Raw genomic sequence first — 24315 nt, forward strand, 5'->3', positions numbered from 1 at the left:
AAAAGCTTGTTAAATTTCGAATAAGTCTGGCTACAACGTTGAACGAAAGAGCAGAAAACTAGATTTATATTTTTTTAAATCTAAGTAATGTCTTCTTATATTTTCTGTTAACAGAGATGATGACATATCCCATTGGTATTCCCAAGTGTTCGCACCCACTGACGAAGTCCTGACCACTCCTCGGTTAGAATTCACGTTGTCTGGCCTGAAACCGTCCACCACGTACAAGATACGAGGAAAGTTATTCCTCCATAACCTACCTGTGGAACCAGAGAGCGAAGTCAGGATTGTCAGGACCCTGGATCCACCAACGGTAAGTTCTCCAATCTGTAATTGAGGGACTACCAGGCAACGCGCTTTTGAAAAATATTTTAAGGGCAATTACTCGTGTGTAGATAACGTTGTAAAATTTACAACAAATTTCTTGTCTATTTTGCCATTAGTAGGGTGTGCTTTTTGCAATTAGTTTCAGTCTAATGGCTCAATAAAGTTTGAAATAATTACATATGACCGTCCTGAGTAAAATTATACCTACTTTACTCAATATATAATTGTGATGTTTGCATAAAAAATTATTTATTTGTGTATTTAAATTTAATTGTTTTGCTTGATAGTCCTAGTAAAACGTCGAATCTGTTTAGATGGCGCCACCAACAGAAGAGAAACGCCGAGAAGTAGACAGCAGCCTCACAGTGATGGACGTCAACGATACGGTAGCTCACGTTAGCTGGAGACACTTCACCGAAGATGAGCTGCAGTTGATCGACGGTATTCAAGTCAGGTAAGAATTTTGTTAAGGTTCAACAGGGGGAAAACACCAAGAAGTAGCAGCCTCATAGGCCACATTAGATGGAACGTATTTTGCATGATTATGTTCATTTTTATGACCTTAGAATGGTCCTTATAAGGAACTTAACAATCAGAAATCCGTCTACACAACGTAGTAAAGCATGCAACTTTAACTAGTCGATTTCTGCTCTAATCTGAGAATTCATTTTGAACGGTATGAACGTCTACATGAGTTTGAAGTTATTATGAGGCTTATGTACGCACACTTATTTATGATGATAACTTTTGACATTCGATGGCATATCAAAACTTTTGTTCCACCCTCCAGGTACCGTCCGATCGGCACACCAATATACAGCATGACGGAAGTCCTGCACCACGGCCGGTCCAGCGCAGAGCTCCACGACTTGAGACCCGGGACTCGGTACGAGGCGTCCCTTGTGCTGGTGCCGCCGCCCAGGGCCGTCACCGAGTTGCACGACCCTGGTAGGGTCGAGTTCACAACTTCGCCGTATGTTGGTAAGTTGATATTATTGTGTCTGACCTGTTTGTTAATTGTCCAAAACGTACTAAAATTGTATAAGAAATTTGACGATAACTAGATGAAAACGATCGCGGTCCCCCTTAAAATTATTCATTCACATTGTTCTTGACCCTATGCCATTTTTATCTTTTATTGATTATACACGCTTCCCGAAAGAATAGGCAGAGATTTTGCCATTTGTCTTGATTCCTGCATTGTTGTTTTGCTTAAAACACTTATCTATGTATCTTTTTATGAAAGCTGCATCTAAATTTTGCTTTCCTCAATTTGCAGATCCATACAACTGGTCAGTGACTATCGAAGCGCGGGCAGTAGGCTCTGAAGCAGCGGAACTGACATGGCGGGGAGTTCCCTCGCCGGCAGAACGTTGGGTGCGCGTGTACCGAGCAGCACATGCATGCGGTTCCACCTCCACATCTGTAAGAAGAGAACACGATGCGTTCCGATTGGCTGCAAGAGATTTGTCTCCATCAATCACTCTTACTGGTTTAGAGCCGAATACAAGGTAAGACAATCTGCTCAGATCGATGTCTTTGAACATTCATTGAAGATAAAATCAAGATATAAAATTCTGTAATATGTTGCACGCGCGACGCTGTTTTTATCGTGCAAAAAATTATCGCTATCCCGTTTCATAGCGAAACAGTGATTTTTCGCGTGAATAAAACGACGTCGCGCGTGCTATAATACAGAGACAGAGGTTAAGAAATTTTACGATTAAGGCTTTTATAAAAATGTGTGTTTGCTCAACATTCTACTTAAAGTTCACCTTGTCTAAACGTAATCTGTCTTGGTTTGTTCCCTAACGGTAGGCATGGGTGACAAAAGTGATACAAAACAATTTGAGTAATGGAAAATCTTTACAGGTGTCGAGTATGGTTAGAATTGTTCCTGACGAATGGAAAAGTAAAAACCAGCAACGTAATAGAAATTAACACAAAGACATTAGATGCTCCAGAACCAATTGACAGTAAGTGCATTTTAAAACATTAAAATTTTTGACTTCGAAATTTTTACCATTTCATAGAAATTTTATTCTACTATATTAAAACTTACCATAATTTACCCGAAACCCCCAGACCCCGAAACATATTGGCGGAGGGTGCAACTGGGACCATGCAAAGATAGAAGAGACTTGCTCGAATTTGCATTCATAGATTAGATCAAAGGGTTTTGCCAAATTTCCACATTGATATCTGTTGACTTTCTGCTAAGGTGTTATTAGCAGAAAGTCATCGGTCAACTTGATCACTTCTTTGCAACCTATACTGCCTTCCTAATAATATTATTATCCTCAGATGAAATCGAATCAGCGTCAATATCTGGGAGCCGCACCAGTCCCCAAGGGGATTACTACGGGGCTCTCGTGGTGGTGGGGGTTGTGGCTGCACTGGGCGCTCTGACATCACTGCTTCTACTGCTTGTGGTGGTCAGGAGACACCACACGCGCTCAGTGGCTATCACGCGTGAGTATAGCTAGATGACTTTATAGTTGGTTGTGAAAAAACAGAAATTAAGATATCTGTGGTATGTATGTTGGAAGAAATTCCTCTCAATATAGTATACTGCTAGGGGAAACACAACTCTGGAGTTTATTTTGGAGAAAATTTTATGGGATTTTTTAATATCTAAAATGTTCTATATTCTCTGCGCGAAACATTTTTTATATATGTAGATACTGAACCTATTACTATTTTCGTTTTTTGATCTACGCATTGTACTGAATTTTACTCTAGATTAAGCTTTACCCGTTTAATCTCATTATGAAATGTATTTTTTCAGCCACGCCAACAGCTCCTCGTGAATCCTCATTGCCGCCATACGACAACCCAGCGTACAAACTAGAGTTACAACAGGAAACTATGGGTAAATACCTATTATTTGTGAACTTATTAAAAACTAGCAATTTTACCATCAGTGTTTTGTTTAATGCAAATGACATTAGTTTACCTTACTACATAGATGAGAATTGAGAAAAGCGATCTCTGAATAAGCAGGTACCTTTTTCTACAAAAGAAAGCAATAGGTTTATGGCTTGGCTTTCATAAGAAAGAACTTTCGCTGGACTAAGTTTGTTCCCCATAGGCACCATTGCTATTTACAACGATTCGTTATATTACCTACTTATCGGTCCAGACCAGACATCGCCATTTTATAATTTTCATCTCATTTTTGTTGTAGTTCCATTTGTTTAGTCGTAGTACTTATAGGTATATTGTCATTGTATTGTATATATTTCGCCAGTACATTTTTTCTTCAATTAACCCCTTATTTATTACAGATCTCTGACAATTAAGTTCCCGTGGGCACACCAATGGCCTGAACGGGATTTCTGAACGCAGCGTCGACGCGCCAAACGGGCGTCCATACAACGAAATGGGCGTTTGAGTGTCCATCTGTGTATAGTGACTCATTGACTGACTTAGTGCAAGTGTAAGGACTCCACAGAGCACAGAATACTGGGCTAATGTTCCCTTCGGTGACCATGACAAATGGTGACATGGTTATAATATAAGTATGATTTTTTTTTCTTAATATTAAAGAGGTTGGTTTGGTTTATTTGATTTTGTGATGTGTGATTGATCTTGTCCAAGGTGCCTAATATTTGAAATATTTAAAAACGAAAATTTTTGACACATCACAACAGTATATTATGCGTGAGTTATGTAGATAGATGTGATCAATTATTTCATACTACATATTAAAATATTGACAAGTTAAAATTAAATGTTGCCATTTATAAAAATTGTAATGTTAATAATTTAATCTCTTTTATAAGATTTAATTTTTTTACTCCTAGATAGAAATTCCTCCAAAATCACAAAATTGCAATAAATAAATGATTGTAATTTTACAATGTAAATAATGTTAATAGATCAACTTAAATATACCTTATTTGAAATGTTATACGTCATAATAATACTTACATTTTGTAAGATACTAAGAATCTACCTGATATGAAACTCAAACATAATTCTTTTATAATTTAAGAACTGTAATATACTTTTTATACAGACATGTGTTTTCGTTCCCAACTACCTCGGGTGCTGTCACAAAGAAAACAGTCGAAGGGAAAGGAGTAGCAATTATAAAAACGTCGTTTAATTCAAATACAACACCAAATCACATTATATTTCTATTAATAGTACATTATATATTTTTTTCTTTATATGATTGTATTTTCTTAACGTCTATCCTAACCATTGTCTATGTCCATTTAATAAATATATGGCCTTACATAACTGGATATATTATGGAATTGAAAAAACATTAGAATTTTATTATGTTTTTAATAATAAACGTACTCTTTAAGAAAATAGACATAAAGAGACTGATACTAAACTTGTATTCAATTATACTGGGCCCAAAAGGAAGTACTTTAATTATATATCGTGTAATTATATATAAATAGTTTTATTATAATCTTACAGTAACGATAATTTTTACTAATATATTCTTTGTTTATACTAATAGTTATATATGTATCATTCATTACAAACATATCGAATGAAACATATATATAAAAAATATGCATCATAGGTACATTACTCAAATGAACTTTATTTAGCTGGGATAAATTCAGCTCATTTGTTAACACAAAATATATAAAAAATATATAATAAAGAGAATAAAGCTATTTCAATAAATAAGAGAAACTCAAAATTAACTATACGGTACGATAAAATCATATAACATTTTCAAAATTATAAAATATGATTAAATAATTTATGATTGATTGATTTTATCAAAATAGTTGTGATTTTATATGCCTGTTTTTATAACTTTGATATGTACCCTAACTATGGTCAGTGTTTTGAAAAATTTAAAAATAAGATAAAAAATACACAATATCATCAATCGCAGCGTTTTAAAAAAAAACATTAAAACATTTTTACTTTGAATATAGATAAGAATAAACACAATGCACAATATTAAACTTTTACAAACATCGAATTAAATAAATGATATAATAACTTTTAGGTTACTACATTCCCGTTTTACAATTGCCTTTCATCAATGTAATATATTGGAGAAAGTAAAAATGACATAAAATATGATAAGTATGTAAGTCCCATTGATTCCTAATATATTACATTGTATGTTATCCTATCTATTACTTCCCGCGTATAAAGTAGTTATAAAAGTTGAGGTTTTAGATCTCAAAAATATGTTTTAGCCTTAATTTAATTTAACAAATAAATATAAACCATTGTTGGCAATCCTGAACTTAACATGTAAATTAATGTGATGGTCGATTACTTAAATTCAATATTGTATCAGAATGAAAAGTCCAACCGATGATTTGCATCCTGATGCTCTATTGGTGAGGATTTTACTATGTAAAAAAGTGAGTTATAAACCATCACCTTTATGAAAACCATAAAAAAGGATTTTTAAAAATTAAAAAGTAACTTTCACGGAGTCTAGTGATAGATAGTGCAAAAACGTTAAAACTTATAAGATTTATAAAAAAATTATAATTTTCATCATAATTAATTGCAGAATGTCCCATAATACAACGAAACTTGTGTAATGGGACATCACTTCATCCTGCTTTTTTTTCTTAATATTTGGTAGTTAAATAATCTGTGCTTGTAGCAAATTCCTAAGTTAAAATAGTCTGTGCAAATTTCAAACTAAAAAATGTCACTTACCATGTTATTCTCAATGGATAATAAATAGGTGTTTCTCTTTTTCCAGATAGTTTCACGTTAATACATAAAAAAAGCTTTTCGCACTATCTAACTCTAAATTCAATAACAGATGGACCTAGAAATAAAATAATTCAATTAACAACAAAAATATTTTAGTCATTTCTAGGTCCACTATTTACTAGTCTAGGTGGACCGACTAGTGTAGAAATCGCAGTTCGGCGATTTTAAGCATATCCCAAACTTTATTCGAATGATTTTCTACAAGTCACCTTCATTTTAGATTTTCGCGTTCGCGTCAAGCGTCCAACATCTTGACAAAAATCACTTCGAATAATTCTAGCTTTCTTAATTTTAGTAGGCTTTACAGTTCAGAGTTTTTAAATCTTATAATTCAAATATCATTGGAATTTTATACAAGCGTAACTTTAGTTTTTTCGTCACTCGTAGTAGTCGACTCATGTCGTTTCTAATTCATATCATCGTCTTAGTGGTTGAAATTTTACCATTGAAGTGAACTTTATACCGGAATCTTTAGTACCCAGAGTTAATTTTACGTTAGAGAGTTTTTTAAATGTTTATTTTGATTTTTTTTACAAAAATATATCGATCTCTATAGATTCAAAATACAAATCTTACCCATGAATTACATACATGATAAAAACTAAATCACCAGCCAGTGTGCGTTCAAACCTAATTATAACATCTCACTGTTAGCAGAAAAGATTTGGTCAATGTTTAAATTAAAAAAAAAGATCAGTTTAAACATAACAATTCTGAACTGCATAGCCTATAGAGTTGTGCTTAATGCGCAATCGCGTTGTCTTCGTGTGCCTTCTTGACGACGGCGAGTTTGGAGTGCGGGTCCTGCGGCTGGAGCTGCGCGTACGGCGGCGCGCGCGTGCCGTGCAGCACCAGCGCCCAGCCGCGCAGCCAGCCCGCCGCCGCGCTCGCGCCCGACCCGCCGTTCAAACGGGCCTGAACGGTAAACATCACGGAATAACATACATACATAAAATCACGCCTTTTTCCCGGAGGGGTAGAGACCACATCTTTCCACTATGATCCATTCCATGATCTCAGCATACTTCTTTCGCTTTCATAACTCTCTTCATGCAAACTTTGCGGTTTCGGGTACTCTAGATCTGACCTTTTGCCAAGATGTCCTTAGTTTGAAGTAATTTGTTTTTCCGTTTTTCCTATTATTCCGTATGATTCCTGGCACTTCAGAATAAGACCACTCTATCTGTTTCCAAGAGATGTCGTATAAGGCCAAAGTTTTGCCTAATAAACTTGGGATTCTTCTCGTAGGCGATAGGCTAGCACCTTTCACTATTCGGACATATAGCTGAATGTGGTATTTCAGTCTATTCAAAACTATTGGCTTTTTACCCACCAAGGATGTATGTTTTGAAAGTTTGCATAATAAACTTCCGCATTTATAGCGACTGACTTTGTTAGAGGTGCCAATTTTATAAGCGTTCATTCATTAGGCAAATAAATTAGGTATAATAAAAGTCGGACACATTTAACTGAATTATCAGCCGGTTTATACCGGCATTTTTGCCTGTTCCACAGCACCATTTGGTATATTGATAAACCCACTCAAAACATTTCTCACCTCTAAGGTCCATACGCCCTGAGGGTATTCGCCCCACGTGTGGGTCGTCATGAAGGGCCACTTGGTGAAACCGTCTCGGGAGTCATCATCGTTAGCTCGCCGGCTCAAAATCATTGACCTGAAATATTGATAACAACTTTTTGGAACAAGTAGGTACTATGTTTTTCTTAGGTCCGGAGCATTACGGCTGTGGCATTATGAACACGAAGATGAGAAATAAAATTTTAATCGCTTCCTAATCACACGTCACAAGATAACCTGTCTCAAGTTTAACATACATACGTCTATATCTCTCTTTGCGGGATAGACAGACCAACAGTCTTGAAGACTGATAGGCTACGTAGACGAAAGTTTATGGCCATTTTGGACCAATCGCAAAATGGACTAATCACGCTATTGACATTTTTTTGACATTTGGTTTAATCTAATTAGATCAATCTAGCCAAAAGGATTTTGACGATATTATAACTGCTAGTATTACTAACCTGGTACCCATTGGACTCGTAAGGAAAAACTCCAAGTCCCCTCGTCTTGTCGAGTTGGCGCTGACGACGGCCTGAACGTGCTCCAAGTAGCGAACCTCACTCGGGGAGCCGGCGCAAGCTGACGTGTCAATCCTCAAAGTGATGCTGCCTTCTGATGGAATCTCACTGGAACAGCATAAAATAATTGGTTGGCTGAAAGAATCTGGTCTTTACGTCTATTGTAGGGTGAAGGTTTAATTGACCAGTTTTGAATGTTGATGCTTTAAATATTGTATGACGTCATACGCCATCAGCCAATCACAGCGAAGTGTGCTGCGCCATCCGCCAATAACAGCGAAAATTCTTAAGCAAGCAAATTTTGGACTTTGATTTGGACGGATTGGGGCAAATAAATCTAACTAATGAAAAAAAATCATTATAGTTCTTTGATGACAGAATGGCCATTATGATAAGAATGATTGGATGTTTTCGAGTAGACAGTACTGACGAACAAAAAAACAAACAAAAGACAATTCTTACGTGTGGGCATTGACGGACCCCGCTTCACAGTGGTACCTGGGTGGTACCGACCGCCAATTGGCCGCCAGCGCAGTCATGGCTCCCGCGTCAAGTACCCCAAATCCAAAAAGATGGTTGAACTCCAACCCTACACCGTTCATCGTCCAGTGGAACCGACCCTAAAAATGAATTAATGTTTTTATTCCTGTTTATTTGGCCCGGTATGATTCCCTGTTGTATGATATTGATGCTAGAAATAAGACGAAATCATAGAAATACAATGTATACTGTAAAGACTCAACAATACACGAGGAAATTAAAAATATTAGGTAAATTCTTTTATCATTAAATAGAGTTTTATCTATCTATCTAAATTTTAGTTGTCTAAACTTTTACTATAGGTTTTGTATGTGATAGAGACACCGCGACTACTTGCCAGTAGCAATTAACTAGGAAAATATATAGGTATTTTATCATAAACTTTACTGTAAATGTTCAGATAGTTTCAATAATATGTAAATAATGTTTAGTACCCGTAAAATTAAAAAAAAAAATAGAAGGATATAGTCGTAATCTTAAAATGTTACAAAAGAATACTCGTAAACTTACTTTGGCATCATACAGCGAATTTCTTTTGGAAGTCAATACAGTCAGATGCTGAATATCACGCCACGTCAAGTTTGGACTGAAATGAAGAAAATGTAACATTTCAATTATCATAAAATAATGAAGATAAAATCTTTCAAGAATACCTATTTAAATATAAACTAGATAAATAGTTTTTTTTTTACTGAGAAATGAAAAAGATAAATATCTTCCTTGAATGTCGGGTTTATAACAGACGAACCAAAAAAGAATAATAAATGAAGGAGCCATTTGAATATTAAGAAGAAATTTAAATCTATAATTATAACTCCTCGCTTCAATGGACTCAAGACAGGTGTTACAGAAATCTCTACAAACTTAAATTCTAAGAATTTAATTTTCTTAGAAACATAAGATAATTTCTTACTAAAGTCCAACAAGTGGTTAATCGTTCTTCGTCGTTCATACAAAACATACTACATGAATAGGTTCGGTGCATAGACACGTTTTGAAAATTTCTTAAATGAAAATAAAAATACAAAAAGTTTGCCTTTTTCCCGCGCTGATTGTTAAAGGTCAAGGAAAGGTCTTAAAATTTGGTTCTCTTCTGAAAATTGATCCATTAATTAAGACATCAGTCAGGTTATATACTCCAATTAGCAGGTAGATAGGTCGCTACTTAATCAAACTGTGCTCTAAATATACAGCGATTAAAGTTTTTTTAAATTTATTTTTGTTCAGCTAGGTATGACCATTTTAGCCCCAATAACAACCAACTTACTTATTAACCCCAACATACCTATTCAGAGAATTCAATTCTTCCACCTTAAAATGGACCTATGTCACAAAGGTTTGAACGGTTTATCCTTTGAAACGTATCTGATCGAGCGGCATATTGTGCCCGACCTGTGCAAGCAGAATACAATCCTACAATCTATTTGTGTGCACAGCTTTCACAGCACAAAGCCTATTCACTGCTAAGATTAAATCGGCATTAGGATATTACAAACGGTGGCACCTATTCATAGTGCACAGGTATATTGGTAGTTAGGTTTGTATATAACCTAGTGACCTGTAGGTTTTATAAGAAGTGGGAAGGTAGGTCATCTATTTCCTAATCCATTCCGAGTCTTAGGTTGATCCCGAGTAGGTATGGTCGAGCCAAGACAAGGAAAAACGCCAGAAAAATGGAGATGAAACTATTACAGATAACTTTCTATGCCGGTTTTAAATGGGTTTTCCAGATCTGCAAGGAACATTGTATACTTATCTGAAGAAGAGTCGGTAGGTATGGCTTTTTTGCCAAAAAACATGAAAAAAGCTCAGACGTTTTCGTAAGGATCTGTGAGTCACTAATTATGTTGACAGGGTCATTCATAAAGTTGATACAGACAGCGGCGAACCCTAATAGACATAAAGTACCAAAAAAAAACATTGTTACATAGACTTAGTTAGCATGGTGGAGCAGCTCACTTCATATCTCATACAATAAATATGTAAGTGTATTAAATAACCTTTTAATCATATTTATATTATTATTTCTTTTACAATTATCGCACTACCTGTACATTCATCTCATTAATTTCTCTAGCTTGTGCCATTAAGTCCGCGCGTCGACATTTTACGTGCATAAATTTTAAATAGACACAAAGACATCAGAAGATCATTATCGGTACAAACAAAATTGTCACAAAGACTTACTTTGCATGTAACGCTAAAGCGAACACGCCCGCCGCCTCGGGCGCCGCCGCCGATGTGCCCGAGTGGGTTGCAGTGCACTTCCCGTAGAGGTCGGTGGTGGCTACCCCCGTGCTTGGGTCCCGAGCTCCGTTGCTGAAAGTGCTGGCCAGGGTCGAGGAGCAGGATTCGTCGTAGTGCGCGTTTTGGCCGTCGTTTATGGCACTGTAGAGCAGTTTTTCAGTTAATATATTTTAAAATAAGTAATCGCTAAACTTTAGAATCTTTATTTTCTTGGTCTAGCCCATTTGACTTTTTTACGGAGAATTATTGGAGGGGGCAAGCTGCGATTGCTTGTGTCAGCCCTTTTAATTAAAGAAATGATAAAACGGTATATTTTATCGCTTGGCTATACAAAAATATGAGTGTGAAAGGATATATCTCACACTACTGAGACCTTTTAATCAGACGATCACTAGATCTTGTATTTAAGACGTATCATAGCGTTTACATTATGCCAAGGAACTTATTAAAAACAGCATAATCAAAGATATGAGAAAGTGTAAAAAATACGCGTCTAAGGAATATAATACCTAATGCCCAAATAAAAATAATTCCAAGGAACATGGTCCCAGTTTTTCATAAGTTCCTCATACTTTGTTATTATCACTATAATTCATTCGCCACATGGCGTTAGACGCGGTGTTGCGAAAAACTTGAGCTAAATTACTTTTTTCTGAGACGAGGCACCTAAAATATTTCCGAGAGATTCATTCGCGATATTAACCGAGCGAGCAGGTGTATCTATTCTGCATACCTTTTACCATAATCATATGCTTTTAACCAGTGTAATATGCCGATATTTTTTGCCAAATATTAGGGAAAAATGTTTCGCTGGAGTAAAAAGAAAGAAAGAATGCTTTATCATATATTTGTCACCCATTTTATTTAACTTGAAATGCTTTTCCTTCAACTTAAAAAATTGATATCAGTGTCTATTTATCCTTGTATTTAATAACCAACCAACACTATGCAATCCATAACATTACTTTAATTAATTCAAAGAACAAATCCCTGAAACAAGTTGATTTTCAATTGTTACCTGTTGATAGAGACTGTCCACATTGACGCGGCGTAACCATCGCAGTTGCAGTCATCGTCTTCTCCGCCGTCGCCGCTGGCCCAGACGTAGATATTTCCTAGGCCATTACGACCCTGTTGAATATTAAAAAAACAAAGATTAGTAATGTCTTCAGCTGCTCACACACCGAGCCGCCGAAGGTGAGTTAACACTTTGCCATGGAACATTTTAATTTTTTTTATATAAATTAATGTACCAAAAGCGGGTCGAGAACAGGATCACAGGCAAGAGAAAGTATAAAAAATACCGTTCTTCCGTTTATTCGTTGATTCCTTATCAACGAATAAACGGAAGAACGGTATAATAATAAACGATTTTTATTTCTTTCTTACTTTCATAGAAATTATTCCAGGATGGAGGCGCCAAAGAACCAACGAAGGCTAACAAAACACGAAGCTCATTAACAATCCCATATTATTTAGAGAAACTGTAAAAATTTACCTATGGAAGAAACTACATACATACATACATATGATCACGTCTATATCCCTTGCGGGGTAGACAGAGCCAACAGTCTTGAAAAGACTGAATGGCCACGTTCAGCTATTTGGCTTAATGATAGAACCGAGATTCAAATAGTGACAGGTTGCTAGCCCATCGCCTAAAAGAGGAATCCTAAGTTTATAAGCCTATCCCTTAGTCGCCTTTTACGACATCCATGGGAAAGAGATGGAGTGGTCCTATTCTTTTTTGTAATAGTGCCGGGAACCACACGGCAAGAAACTATTATGCTACTTTATGTTATTTTTTTCAAAATGAATCAGTCAATCATTATATTACGTTACTAAATGCAAGTGTAGGAAGCTGAAATTAGGCTTGCATTTTTCTTGAATAAAGCATGTTCTGAAATTCCCCTCGAAAGGAATTATTTGTCTTACGCGGGCAGACCTGCCGGTCTAATGGACTGTATCTATAAATCATAAACATCGATCACGGACATAATATTTAAAAAAATGTTCATTATTTCTCATCGCGCGTTGTGATGGAATAAGATTTTCGTGGAAAAAAGGATCCATCAATATCGTCTTATATTTAATATGACACTTTTTTGTTTGCCTAATCTTTTAGCAAAGTGAAACAAAAGTCATTCTTGAATTCTGTGAAACGATTTTCTTGTCACTTCATATCTTTAAGGTAGCTTAGAATACAGTGTTGGATACGATAAAATGGTTATTCTTGAAATTAAGACACTTTTGAACTAAACATTGCATTAATTCATTGTTTTAAGACAATTTAAATCTAAAGCCGTTAGGTGTTTTAAGCTTAATATTCATAGAAATATACAAACACGCTCTTGGCTTACAAGTAAAAAGGTACGTTAAAAATAAACTGCATGGTTCATCAAGTAAAGTTGTCATCTCTGGAACTGAAAGGGCCGCGTTCTACATTGCAGTTCTCTAAGCTCACTTGCAAGTTTTTCTAGGCATAAGTGGGACACTATCGATTGGTGAAATGTTCACATTGAGCTAGAATCATGTCTATATTCCTTGCGTGGTAGACAGAGTCAACAATCTTGAAAAAACTAAGACCACGTTCAGCTGCATGGCTTTTATAGGATTGAATTACAAACAGTGATCGCCAAAAAAAGAATATTTGGTTTATAAACCTTGATTGTAATTTACAATCTACACGAAAAAAGATACCCAAAAATAATAATGTCATAAAATATAATAACCCACCCTAACGTATAATTTATTCTGTTATATTTGTGAATACATTAAATATTATACTCTCAATACACACTATTCTCATACGAGTAATATTATTAAATCGTGTCTCGGGTCGCAGCTATAAAGCTAAATAATTAGTAATTATAATAATATTTTTCAGTCGTATCATCTAGTTTCCATATTGCGTAGTTAATTAGTACATAATTGTGTGTCAGCTGCACCTCTTTCCGTGAAAAAGTCAATTAAGGGAAAAGTAAAAAACTTGGCTTTCTTTGAGGTCATGGGCTCGCAACCTGTCCCTATTTGAATCTTAATCAATCATTGAGCCATACAGCTGAACGTAGCCTCTTAGTCTTTTCAAAACTGCTGGCTCAGTCTACCCTATAAGTGATAAAGACGTGTTTTAATATGTATGTATGTATTTAGTATGTTAATTGTGCAGTTTGCTGGAATTTTGACCATGAACCTGGATTGAGTAATTCATCATACTTGAGTTTTTACACTGTCTGACTTCGCAACCGTTGGACATGGATTGGTTACACTACACATACAGTTTTCTGAACAGGTTTCCACGCGATGTAACCGCAGTGATGTATGTATTAATTTAAAACACAATAAACATATTAATTCACAATACTTGTTCAATGTGAACTCTATGCGAATAGCCATTGGCTATTATACGTTAGTGTGCAGTCATCTCATAGCAATTAATTAGCCAGGGCATAAAAGTTTATGTTAACGAGAGTCATGTTACGCCGGACAAAGGGACCTTTGAAAAATACTAGGCCATTTATTTTTATTATGATGTGACTTGGTTACGATGGTAATTAAGAATTCTGTGGGAACGGAAAAAGTGATTAATAGCCCATTTTTCACTTACCTTTTATTGAAGCATATCACATTAATAAGTATCGAATTATCATGGCTAGCAAAAAGTTGTAACCGCTGCCAATCCCTATGAATGTATATGAAATATCTATAAGACCGGAACATACAGACACACTTTCCCATGCATAAAGTATCTGTGTATTGATTAAATTAAACCCCAATATGATTTTAGTTCGATTAAAACTTATTTTGCGCTCTATTTCGGAATAATAAACTCCCGCTTCATTTACCTAACCCCTCTTTTCAATAAAGTTTATTTTACCCAAAAGTTGTTTGTTTGATCCCCGAATTTTGATGTGGGTGACCTCCCCGGCCACCACGGACCCTATCTGCCCTTGGCCTTTGTCAGTGCCCTAAAACTTTTAATACAACTATTTCTGAAAACATGAAATATGTTACGAGTAGGTTTACATTACTGAATTTAATGTGGAAAGTCTAATAATTTTTTACAAGGTAGATTTTACCGCAGCTCCCCGAAAAATACAGGTTTTGAAATCGCTAATCCCACGGAAACTGTAGTTTTTACCGTAATGAAAAGTACCCCACGTCCTACTCCACTCTTTTTTTATATAGGTACACAAAATTTCAAGAAGTTTGTCTCTGAAGAAAATGCGTAATTAGACAACAAACAAACTCACGTGCGAATTCGTTATATTAGTATTGACATGGATTACATTATAATCTTTTACTCTAGTGCTACAATTTTAACTGTGAATTATAATTGTAGCATTCGAGTTTCCTAAAAGCCTTTCAACGTACGCCTACACCATCACTATCAAATATTAGTGGAATAGTTTCAACTTCGCGAATAACTTCGCCTTTTATATATTAGAAGACGCCCGCAGCACCGCCCGCGCAAAACGATAATTGCCGTTTCCGCGGTAGGATATCTCTTTTAGTGTTTCCCTAGCCTGCATAATGAACCTACGCTAAATTTCAAGTATCTACCCAGTGGTTAGGGTTATGCGTTTCTGACAGTATTTCAGTCACTCAGAAACGAAAGACTTCTAAATATATAGTCATAGACGTAGGATAGAAGGGGGACGGAATTTATTATACGGCAACACGAAGCACCAATAGCTTCAGCACCAATAACATATACATACAACACTGGTCCACTGTGTATATATACGCCTTACGTCATTATGTCATAGATGCGTCATATGTTTTCTGTCACTCACACATGTGTACAACGTCGTTATTACGATGCTTCACTTTTTTTCAAGCCTCACTCCGTCCATCTTTTTTCTACGTCTATGTACCTATATAGTATTTAATTAAAGATTAACTATCTAATTTGTATCTGATTTTTTATTAATGTTTATTTAATTTGGTTTTTTTTTTTAATTTCTATTTTCATAAATCAATTTAGCTCATTTACTGGAATACGCATCTCACTCGGACGTACTGGAAATGGAATGGTGCTGGGTGGCAGCTAAAAATCAGTGGTGGTCGCCTGTGCGGGGCAACAAATTGCTGAGCTGTAGCTTATTTGTGTTACTGTTGCGCACACTTGCATACTTTTAACTTTAAGCGTTTACCATATTTTGTGTCTTATTGTGTTTGTAACAGGTCGCAAAATAAATCTTCTGTATAGCTATATATAGAACCATCTAAACTTTGACCTTTTGCATCTACTGTCATAGTACTTTAATCAAGATTTCTCATTAACACCAGGAAATCGACCGGACTGCCTACAACCTCTCTCAAAGGAAATGACGGCAGGCTTGACGGCGGAGACCTGTTTTAAAAGCTAGGGAATTAGGTTTCTGAATGGTGAGCTTGAACATTTCTACGGAAATTGCAATATCTTAGAACCTTATGGCAACGAACGATTGTGAATGAAAACGTTGGAAAAGGTGAGCCATTGAGTAAATCTAGAACTCATACGAGTATATTCACTATCATTCACCCACTTTTCTTGTAAAGCTTTTAATTAATAAGTTTTTTTGTAAATTAAGACTCCTTTATGTATCTTGATCAACTCGGACACGCACAAGCGAAAGTTCAGATGAAGAGTACCCCAAACTGACGAACTTGAATGATAAGATTGATTGAACTAAAACTAAGTATGCAGGGATCATGGCACGTGGAGAGAGTTTTTGTCTTCCCCTATGGGAAGATTGTACGTACATTATACAGAATGCCAAAGAGCTAATATCTACTCTTATCTATAGGTAAAAACTATAAAATATTAAAACACGTATGCCAATTGCCAGCATAGAGAAAATCGAAAAAGATAGACGTATAAGTAATTTTCCGAAAGAATAATCACATGAATATAATAATTTCTGTAATGTGATATTCAATAACAGATTATTTTCGGTTTATTGGATTGAAAATATGGAATAAGCAAACAAGAGAGAAAATAATTGTTTACTTTTTGGTTTTTCAAAGGCTTTTTTTTCTATGCACAGTAATCAAATTTATTATTTTTATCTATAAAGTTAATCGTCGATCGAGTTGATCTTCGAAAAACCATCATCAATAAAAAGGTAACATAATGGAAATTGGGATAGTTAATTCAGATTTCTACACAGAGATCAGTTTAATGTAATGTAAATTACATTAAAAAAATCAACTCTGAAATCTCTTGTAAAAATAACACACACTCATCAATTCTTATACAAAGATTAATTAGGCTTTTACAAACTTGTACAATAATGAATAAGTTTCCAAGTGAGATGAAACTAATTTATTTTCACTTACCTACTCGAAACTGCCTAAGTTAAACTATTTAACAACTCTAATTTTACATTAGGCAAGTTATATAATGGTGAAACTTTATACCGAGGCATGTGAAACGAAATGAGAGCAATAACGTAAAAATTTTGTAGAAATTAAAATGTATGAGAAAATGACATTATAAGCGAACCAAGTTTAAGGTACTTGAAGTAAGCTATTCACTGAAAAGATTACGAATGAATAACACGTAGGTACTTCTGAAATAATTGAAGCCCAAAAATAATAACACGCGTAATTGCTTTCCAAGTTACAAAAGCCGTAATTTGATGCGCCTTTCATATAATTTCATCAATTCAGTTACATTCACTCGGAGAGCTACAAAACAATTTTCTTTGAAAGCTTATAATCAATAAGTTATTTGCAAAAATAATATTTTTTTCCGATATTTTTACTGTTGCGTAATTTTGGCGTCTAACAATACAGTCACAAATAGAGATAAATAATTAGAAGTTAACTGGGTATTCGCCAAGACACGGCTATTGTAACAATATTTCTATTTAATTATAAACTAAAGAGCCGTCCTGGTTTCGCACGGATAGTATTAATAAATATTAGCCTTCCTGATAAAACCCTCTTTCCAATATTTAAGACAGAAACAATTCCGTTGACAACTTTCAGATATTAGTGCATACATACAGACGGAAGCAAGATGAGATGTAGGTAGTACACGCAATTTTAGATAATGCCCATTATTAACTGTTATAAATGCCTAAATTATAGGTATCAGAGAATAAAAACGCGAAACAGAATACCAAAACTTTGCGGTTTACATTGTAAAGGAATTTGCGAATCTACAGGCGCCATGGTTGGGTTGGGAATAAATAGGACCACATACCTATAGTTGAAAAGAATTATACAACCATTATTGTTTAAATTTTTGAGTAGCCTGCCGCAAATTAATTTTATATAACGTATACGACTATATAAACACAAGACATTTAAAAAGTAAATCGAGTGATCAGATTACAAGTTCCTTAACATTTGATCGGACGAGTGGCCGTAGGATAAGATTTGGATCCCGAATTGTTTCCATTTTAAATGTTTAATATTTAATCATAAGTGTGGGAATCAGAATCAGATTACCTATACCCTTACCCATATATAATCAGAATTACCTAATGTATAACACTCATTATCGGTGGTTTAAGGATTCGCCTTAAAAGCGTACACATTCAAAGGTGCACTGATTCGAATATCAATAACTCTTTACTAAATAACGTAGTACACTAATTTAAATCAAACAAATTCCAAATATGACGCCTTATCAATTGTTTCTTACTAAAATTAAACTGAAAGGATTTTGATTTTGTTGTTGTTGAAATTTCTACGAAAATAACATTATATATGAGTGATACAAGTTTTGGGTTAGGTACTTAAAGTGAGCCATTCTCTAAAAAGATAACGATTAATTCGTTATCTTACTAATACTAACTATCTTACAAATAACACGTAATCTGAAATAATTGAGGCCAAAAATAATACTCTTTCCTGAATTATTTACGTACACTAGTTTAAATCAAATTATAACAAATATTTCTTAATGATCACTCCATTATCAATTGCTTCTCGTGCAACGTTGTCTTAACAACGTGCCGTGTAGTTCCCCTCACCTTAGCATAGAACCACTTTATATCCATTGCCATGAATGCCGAAAAAAAGCTTATAAAACTGGGATTCTTCTTGCTCTGATGGGCTAGAAACCTGTCACTACTTGAATCTCAATTCCATCATTTAGCCATACATCTGAACGTGGCTTTTAGTATTTTCAAAACTTTTTACCGTCTACCCCGCAAGTACTATATGCATGCATGTATGGATATATATCTATTGCGTCTTTCTAAAATTGAAGTAGCAAAAAGTTATTACATACAAATGACAACTGGATAATCAAAATTTGTGAAATAAGATTATTCTCTCAGACGAGGCGTGGGCCATAATAAAATTGGTAAATTATGCATGAACCGGCACATTTAAATAACACGAGGGTGCAAAACAATGAGGAAAAATATAAAAAAAGTACTATAAATATACCTATAAGGGGATAAAGTATATCTTTTTTATACCTTTTTCCTTTACAGGTGGAGCCAATCAATGTTTTTTGTTTCTTGCTGGTTTGGTAGCGAAAAAACTATTGTGTGTCTAGTGCTTCTTTTCCCGCGCAGAATAAAACCAATCAAGGGAAAACTCAAACAAAACGCCAAAAAGAATCTCAAGCGTCATATACGCTTGAGATTCTTTTAGGCGTTAGGCTAGCAACCTGGTTTCATTCCCTTTACTTGCTATCTTTCGTTCTTCATTCTAACTTTCCTTCTTTTAGCTCTTTCCAATCGGTTATCAAATTTAAGGTTATATCCTTTTCATTAATAACTTTTACCGTATAAAGTATTAATCGTTAACAGTAGGTGTATCAGAAGTTAAAATCTTTTTTTGACTTTTAAATCTTTCCATTACTTGGCATCCATAAAGTTCATAATTCTATATCAGTGCGTCTATACAAATACGTAAAGTTTATTTGTTTTGCCGCTCTTTATTTTAAAAACGATAGAAAAAAGGAGAGGGAAATGATAACCCATTTAATTCAACATGACGAATTTTTAAAACTATAGTAGAAGGAAAATTAATGGAAAGAGAGACAAAGGAAAAGCAAAAATAAAATATTTTGATCAAGTAAAGCAAAAAGTAAAACAAAACAATATCAACAAATAAAAAAAATACATACATATGGTCACGTCTATATCCCTTGCGGGGTAGACAGAGCCAACAGTCTTGAAAAGACTGAATGGCCACGTTCAGCTATTTGGCTTAATGATAGAATTGAGATTCAAATAGTGACAGGTTGCTAGCCCATCGCCCAAAAAAGAATCCCAAGTTTGTAAGCCTATCCCATAGTCGCCTTTTACGACATCCATGGGAAAGAGATGGAGTGGTCCTATTCTTTTTTTGTATTGGTGCCCGGAACCACACGGCACAATAAAAAAAATTACAGAGAAAATACATGAATGTAGGCAGCTCCACGTAATTCAACCGACAAGAGTTAGCTCTTAAATTTAAGAAGAAGAATCTGTTTACAGTTTATCTACTTACTTGGCAATATTCATAAAATATTGCACACAAAGCTAGAAGTAGGTAAATATAAAAAAGTACATAGGGTAGGTATATAATATTAATTTTAAAATAGGTAGGTTCGCGGCAAACGACTAGTAATACTCGTATAAATATGTATAACTTGGCATATACATATAAAGTAATTTTATGCCGACTTACGAGGGTCAAGTTAGCATACATTATCTTAATGAAGCTTTCCAAGCTTTGGTGTTCTAAAGCTCCCTATTTATTCTGAAGGGCCCGGCGCGAGGCTTAAATTCAGGGTCGCAATATGAATTTTAAAATTGACTAGTCGCAATATATATTTTATGTACGTTGAAAAGAGGCTTAAAGTATTTCATAATAAGCTATTTATATGCTGAGATTCGCTCTGGCTAAAATACTTACCATTAATATAAGTAATAATAAAAACTGAATTTTTGATGTACTAGCATCCAGGTATTGTCACACGTTCAGGGCAGAAATCACTTCTGGTTTATTCGGCGGAGATTTCCCTTAGATTTTTCATTGTTTTTTTTATATATTTTTTTTAATATATTCTGTCCTCTTTTTTAATTATTCCATTAATCTTGCTCGTCTATGGAGGAAATTTGAATACAATTTTCATTGATTTCATTCAATCATATAGTCACGTCTATATCCCTTGCGGGGTAGACAGAGCCAACAGTCTTGAAGAGACTGATAGGCCACGTTCAGCTGTTTGGCTTAATGCTAGAATTGAGATTAAAACAGTGACAGGTTGCCAGCCCATCGCCCAAAATAAGAATCCAAAATTTATAAGCCATAAATTTTCAAGTTCGCTGGCCAACAAATCGTTTCAGTAACAATTCCGAAGATCTATTTCCGTGAACTGACTTCCTTTACGCCAAAACTATCAAATAACATCGATATTGTATATGACTTTAAATGCGCAAGGACTATGATCAAATTCTTTGAAAGCAGAGATTTCCGTCAAACACGATCGAGCCGTATTATCTAGTGCCGTTGTTAGGAAAAATTGAAAGGCTTCACAAGAGGTGAGTATATTCTTGTGATATAAAACCGCTTTTCTCAGTATAAAAATAGAGTGAAAGACCAAAGTGAAATTTATCTTAGAGGCTGTAGAGATTTTTAGATAGTGGTTTTGTATAGATATTTCTAGAATCTATTTTTGTCTAAACACAGGAATTGTGAGGATTAAGACGCAAGGCACATTTTTTATCAGTGGTTTAAATTTAGCATTTTTTCATACGCAATGAAGACTCGCTTTCAAAGATCACAATTATATTATTAACACATCCATTACTTATGTGTTTATATTTTATGTGTGTGTATATCTGCGAATTAAAAAAGAATACACAAGAACACATCACTCGTTGGATGAATACACACAAATTTTCAATACATATAGATACATCACGTCGTACTCACTTTTAAGGTATACAGAGTCATTACAAGGCCACTTTTAACTGAATTGCTGGATGATTCAACTGAATTGGTTGAATACTCAATTTTTTTTTCGTTTCGAAACAGTAACTTAACTTACCTCGTTAACTCCTCGGACGATGGCCCTCATCGTGGCATTCCTGGGCCCATCCACCGTCCTCCCGTCATCTGTGGGGCCCCAGGACGCGCTGTAGATGTGGATCTTATGGGGCTCGTGACCCATGGAGTTGGCTTCGATCAGGTCCGTCATGTATGGCTGGTCCAACATACGGATTCCTACAATAAAAACCATTGTCAATTCTCCTTAGCCGTACTATCCATACAAATTTTATAAGGAGAGACATTTGTTTTTGCATTTCTTGTTCGTAATGAATAAACTCATAAATTACAGGATCTCTCTTGACGAAATTTGGTATAAAGTGTATTTTAATTACCTTTTTTATAAATTCAAGGGTAATTCTCTTGGGGGCGAAGCCCCGCGCCAAAGCAATCAATTAACTCATATATTGCAGGCGATAAATGGAACAAGAAGTATCGAAAGCATGTCGAAAGACCACAAATGAGGTGGTAGGGCAACATAGTAAAGGTCGCGGGGTACAACTGGACTTTAATTGCCCAAAACAGAGCGGATTGGACAAGATTGAAGAAGGCGTTCACCAAAATGGTTGAAGAAGAATAAGATAAAATGATGATAGGTAATTAATGAACAAGTTACAGCAAAATAAATCCAGGTGATATCACCTGGCTCGTCAAAGTGGAATAATCATATTTTACAGAGTTCCACATTTATAAGACAGTTAAATTAAGCCTACATCTAAGTATTCCCGTGTAAAATGAAAAATCTGGTTTTTATTCCCCTTAGTAGGTACACCACAAGTAACCTAAACTTTAAAATATCCTCTAAAACTAGCAAAACGTTAAATATCTCATTGGAGCTGTTGGAAGCTACTATATCATCTATAAAATCTCTAAGCACACATACTCTCGCACAGATTATACTCCCCTATATCAAAGTAACGTCATCAAATCAAATGCGCCAGCAATCATAAAGGCAGAATCTCGCCAATCTCACAAAGCCAGTGATCAACTATCGTACGTCAATGAAGCCCACATGAACCGATAGCTTTTCAATAGATAACAAGATCGCGTTGATGAATATCACAATCCGTACAAAAGTCTGCACTTCCACAGATATACAATTAGACCGATTATAATAACTTTTTTCATGGTGGACGTGACTTAGAGGTATTTGTTGGAGTTCACTATTGGTATAGAAATTGGTTGATGAAAGCTGATTAGATAAAAACCATCTTGACGAAACCTCTATGTCCTTCATTTCCCGTGGATGTCGTAAAAGATAACTAAAGGTATAGCCACATTCATGTAGTAAACTTCAACGCTTTAACCATGATTCAAAATGAGTTAAATTCCCTTGCATACGTTGCGGAGGTCAGACGAGAGTCGTTTCGTGTAAAAACTGAACATACCCAATCCAGGAGCACAGTCAAAGACGAACCCCGGGCTCCTCTCCAAAATGGTTACAAAGTAAGAATAACGCCAGGAGGTAGAAGAAGAGAATAAGTGTTAATGAAACAAATTGTATCCATGCCACAATATCTACCAAAATAAACCTACCATTCGTCCCCAGGCTGACCTTAGTGACTCCACGTTAAGACTAATTCTGCCCTGTAAGCGTGATAAGGTGAAATGTGGTTATGTTTAGACATTATTTTACGTAAGTACCTTTATAGTCTATCTATTTTTAGCACATAAGGGCTTTTTGTAGTGTTGTTTCTAGTTTAATTTATGATTATTTTTTAACATTCGTTCTTAAATTTACTAGCTTTTGCCCGCGGCTTTGTTCGACGTAAAAGTTAATTAAAAATGCTGACACCTGTATTGACCCTCAGAAAGGTAAGGAAAAAATTTTTTTTAAGTTGGACCAAGTCCGACGTCGTCAGACGTGTTAGTCTGAGAAAATTGTATTGAAATTGCCAGGCTATGGTAATTGTGTTATTTCTGATTTAACAAAAAATACGAGCTCCGCTCGGTCGCCCAGGTACTAGAATCCTAAAAACAGCAAAGAAACCTTTTCATAATCCACGGTATTAATACCAGGCCGATAACATAGTGATGGAGCACGTAGGAGGGGATTGATCACCAATGAATGGTTTACATACGGTTATCAATGAACACACCCGTGGGATGAAATGACACTCTATTTGTCGTATATATACGTAAAAATATAGGTAAATAACAAATCACAAAGATTGAGCAAGTCCGAAAGTTCGACATTTTTTGTTATTGGGATACTAACTCGTCAATACTAAGTATTTTTTATAATAAACTAATTTTCCAAAACAAACAACGAGTACGCCGCTCGCGTTATTATGTGTTATTCAAAAGTATGTAAAACTCCATCCAAATCTGTTCAGTCGTTTTATGTAAAAGATTAATGCAAAACTACATACTCACTAACGTTTATTATAC

At 35.2% G+C, this 24315-nt stretch overlaps 2 protein-coding genes across 2 annotated transcripts in view; one reads left to right on the forward strand and one right to left on the reverse strand.

Moving 5' to 3' along the window:
• The window catches only part of LOC106128992 (putative epidermal cell surface receptor), a 33342-nt gene extending 28955 nt beyond the window's left edge, over positions 1-4387 (forward strand). The window contains exons 11-18 of the mRNA XM_013327406.2: positions 115-313; positions 642-781; positions 1118-1308; positions 1607-1838; positions 2200-2303; positions 2632-2799; positions 3116-3199; positions 3615-4387. Coding sequence (XP_013182860.2) covers positions 115-313; positions 642-781; positions 1118-1308; positions 1607-1838; positions 2200-2303; positions 2632-2799; positions 3116-3199; positions 3615-3622 — 1126 coding nt within the window. The 3' untranslated portion in view covers positions 3623-4387. The remainder of the gene's footprint in view (positions 1-114; positions 314-641; positions 782-1117; positions 1309-1606; positions 1839-2199; positions 2304-2631; positions 2800-3115; positions 3200-3614) is intronic.
• Positions 4388-4534: 147 nt separating this feature from the next.
• Positions 4535-24315, reverse strand: part of LOC106143350 (neuroendocrine convertase 2) — a 61194-nt gene continuing 41413 nt past the window's right edge. The window contains exons 7-14 of the mRNA XM_060949243.1: positions 21926-22101; positions 11954-12066; positions 10876-11076; positions 9199-9274; positions 8611-8768; positions 8092-8256; positions 7607-7724; positions 4535-6963 (exon numbers count right to left, since the gene is read on the reverse strand). Coding sequence (XP_060805226.1) covers positions 6790-6963; positions 7607-7724; positions 8092-8256; positions 8611-8768; positions 9199-9274; positions 10876-11076; positions 11954-12066; positions 21926-22101 — 1181 coding nt within the window. The 3' untranslated portion in view covers positions 4535-6789. The remainder of the gene's footprint in view (positions 6964-7606; positions 7725-8091; positions 8257-8610; positions 8769-9198; positions 9275-10875; positions 11077-11953; positions 12067-21925; positions 22102-24315) is intronic.

This window comes from Amyelois transitella, chromosome 18 (assembly GCF_032362555.1).
Source record: "Amyelois transitella isolate CPQ chromosome 18, ilAmyTran1.1, whole genome shotgun sequence".
Lineage (NCBI taxonomy): Eukaryota > Metazoa > Arthropoda > Insecta > Lepidoptera > Pyralidae > Amyelois > Amyelois transitella.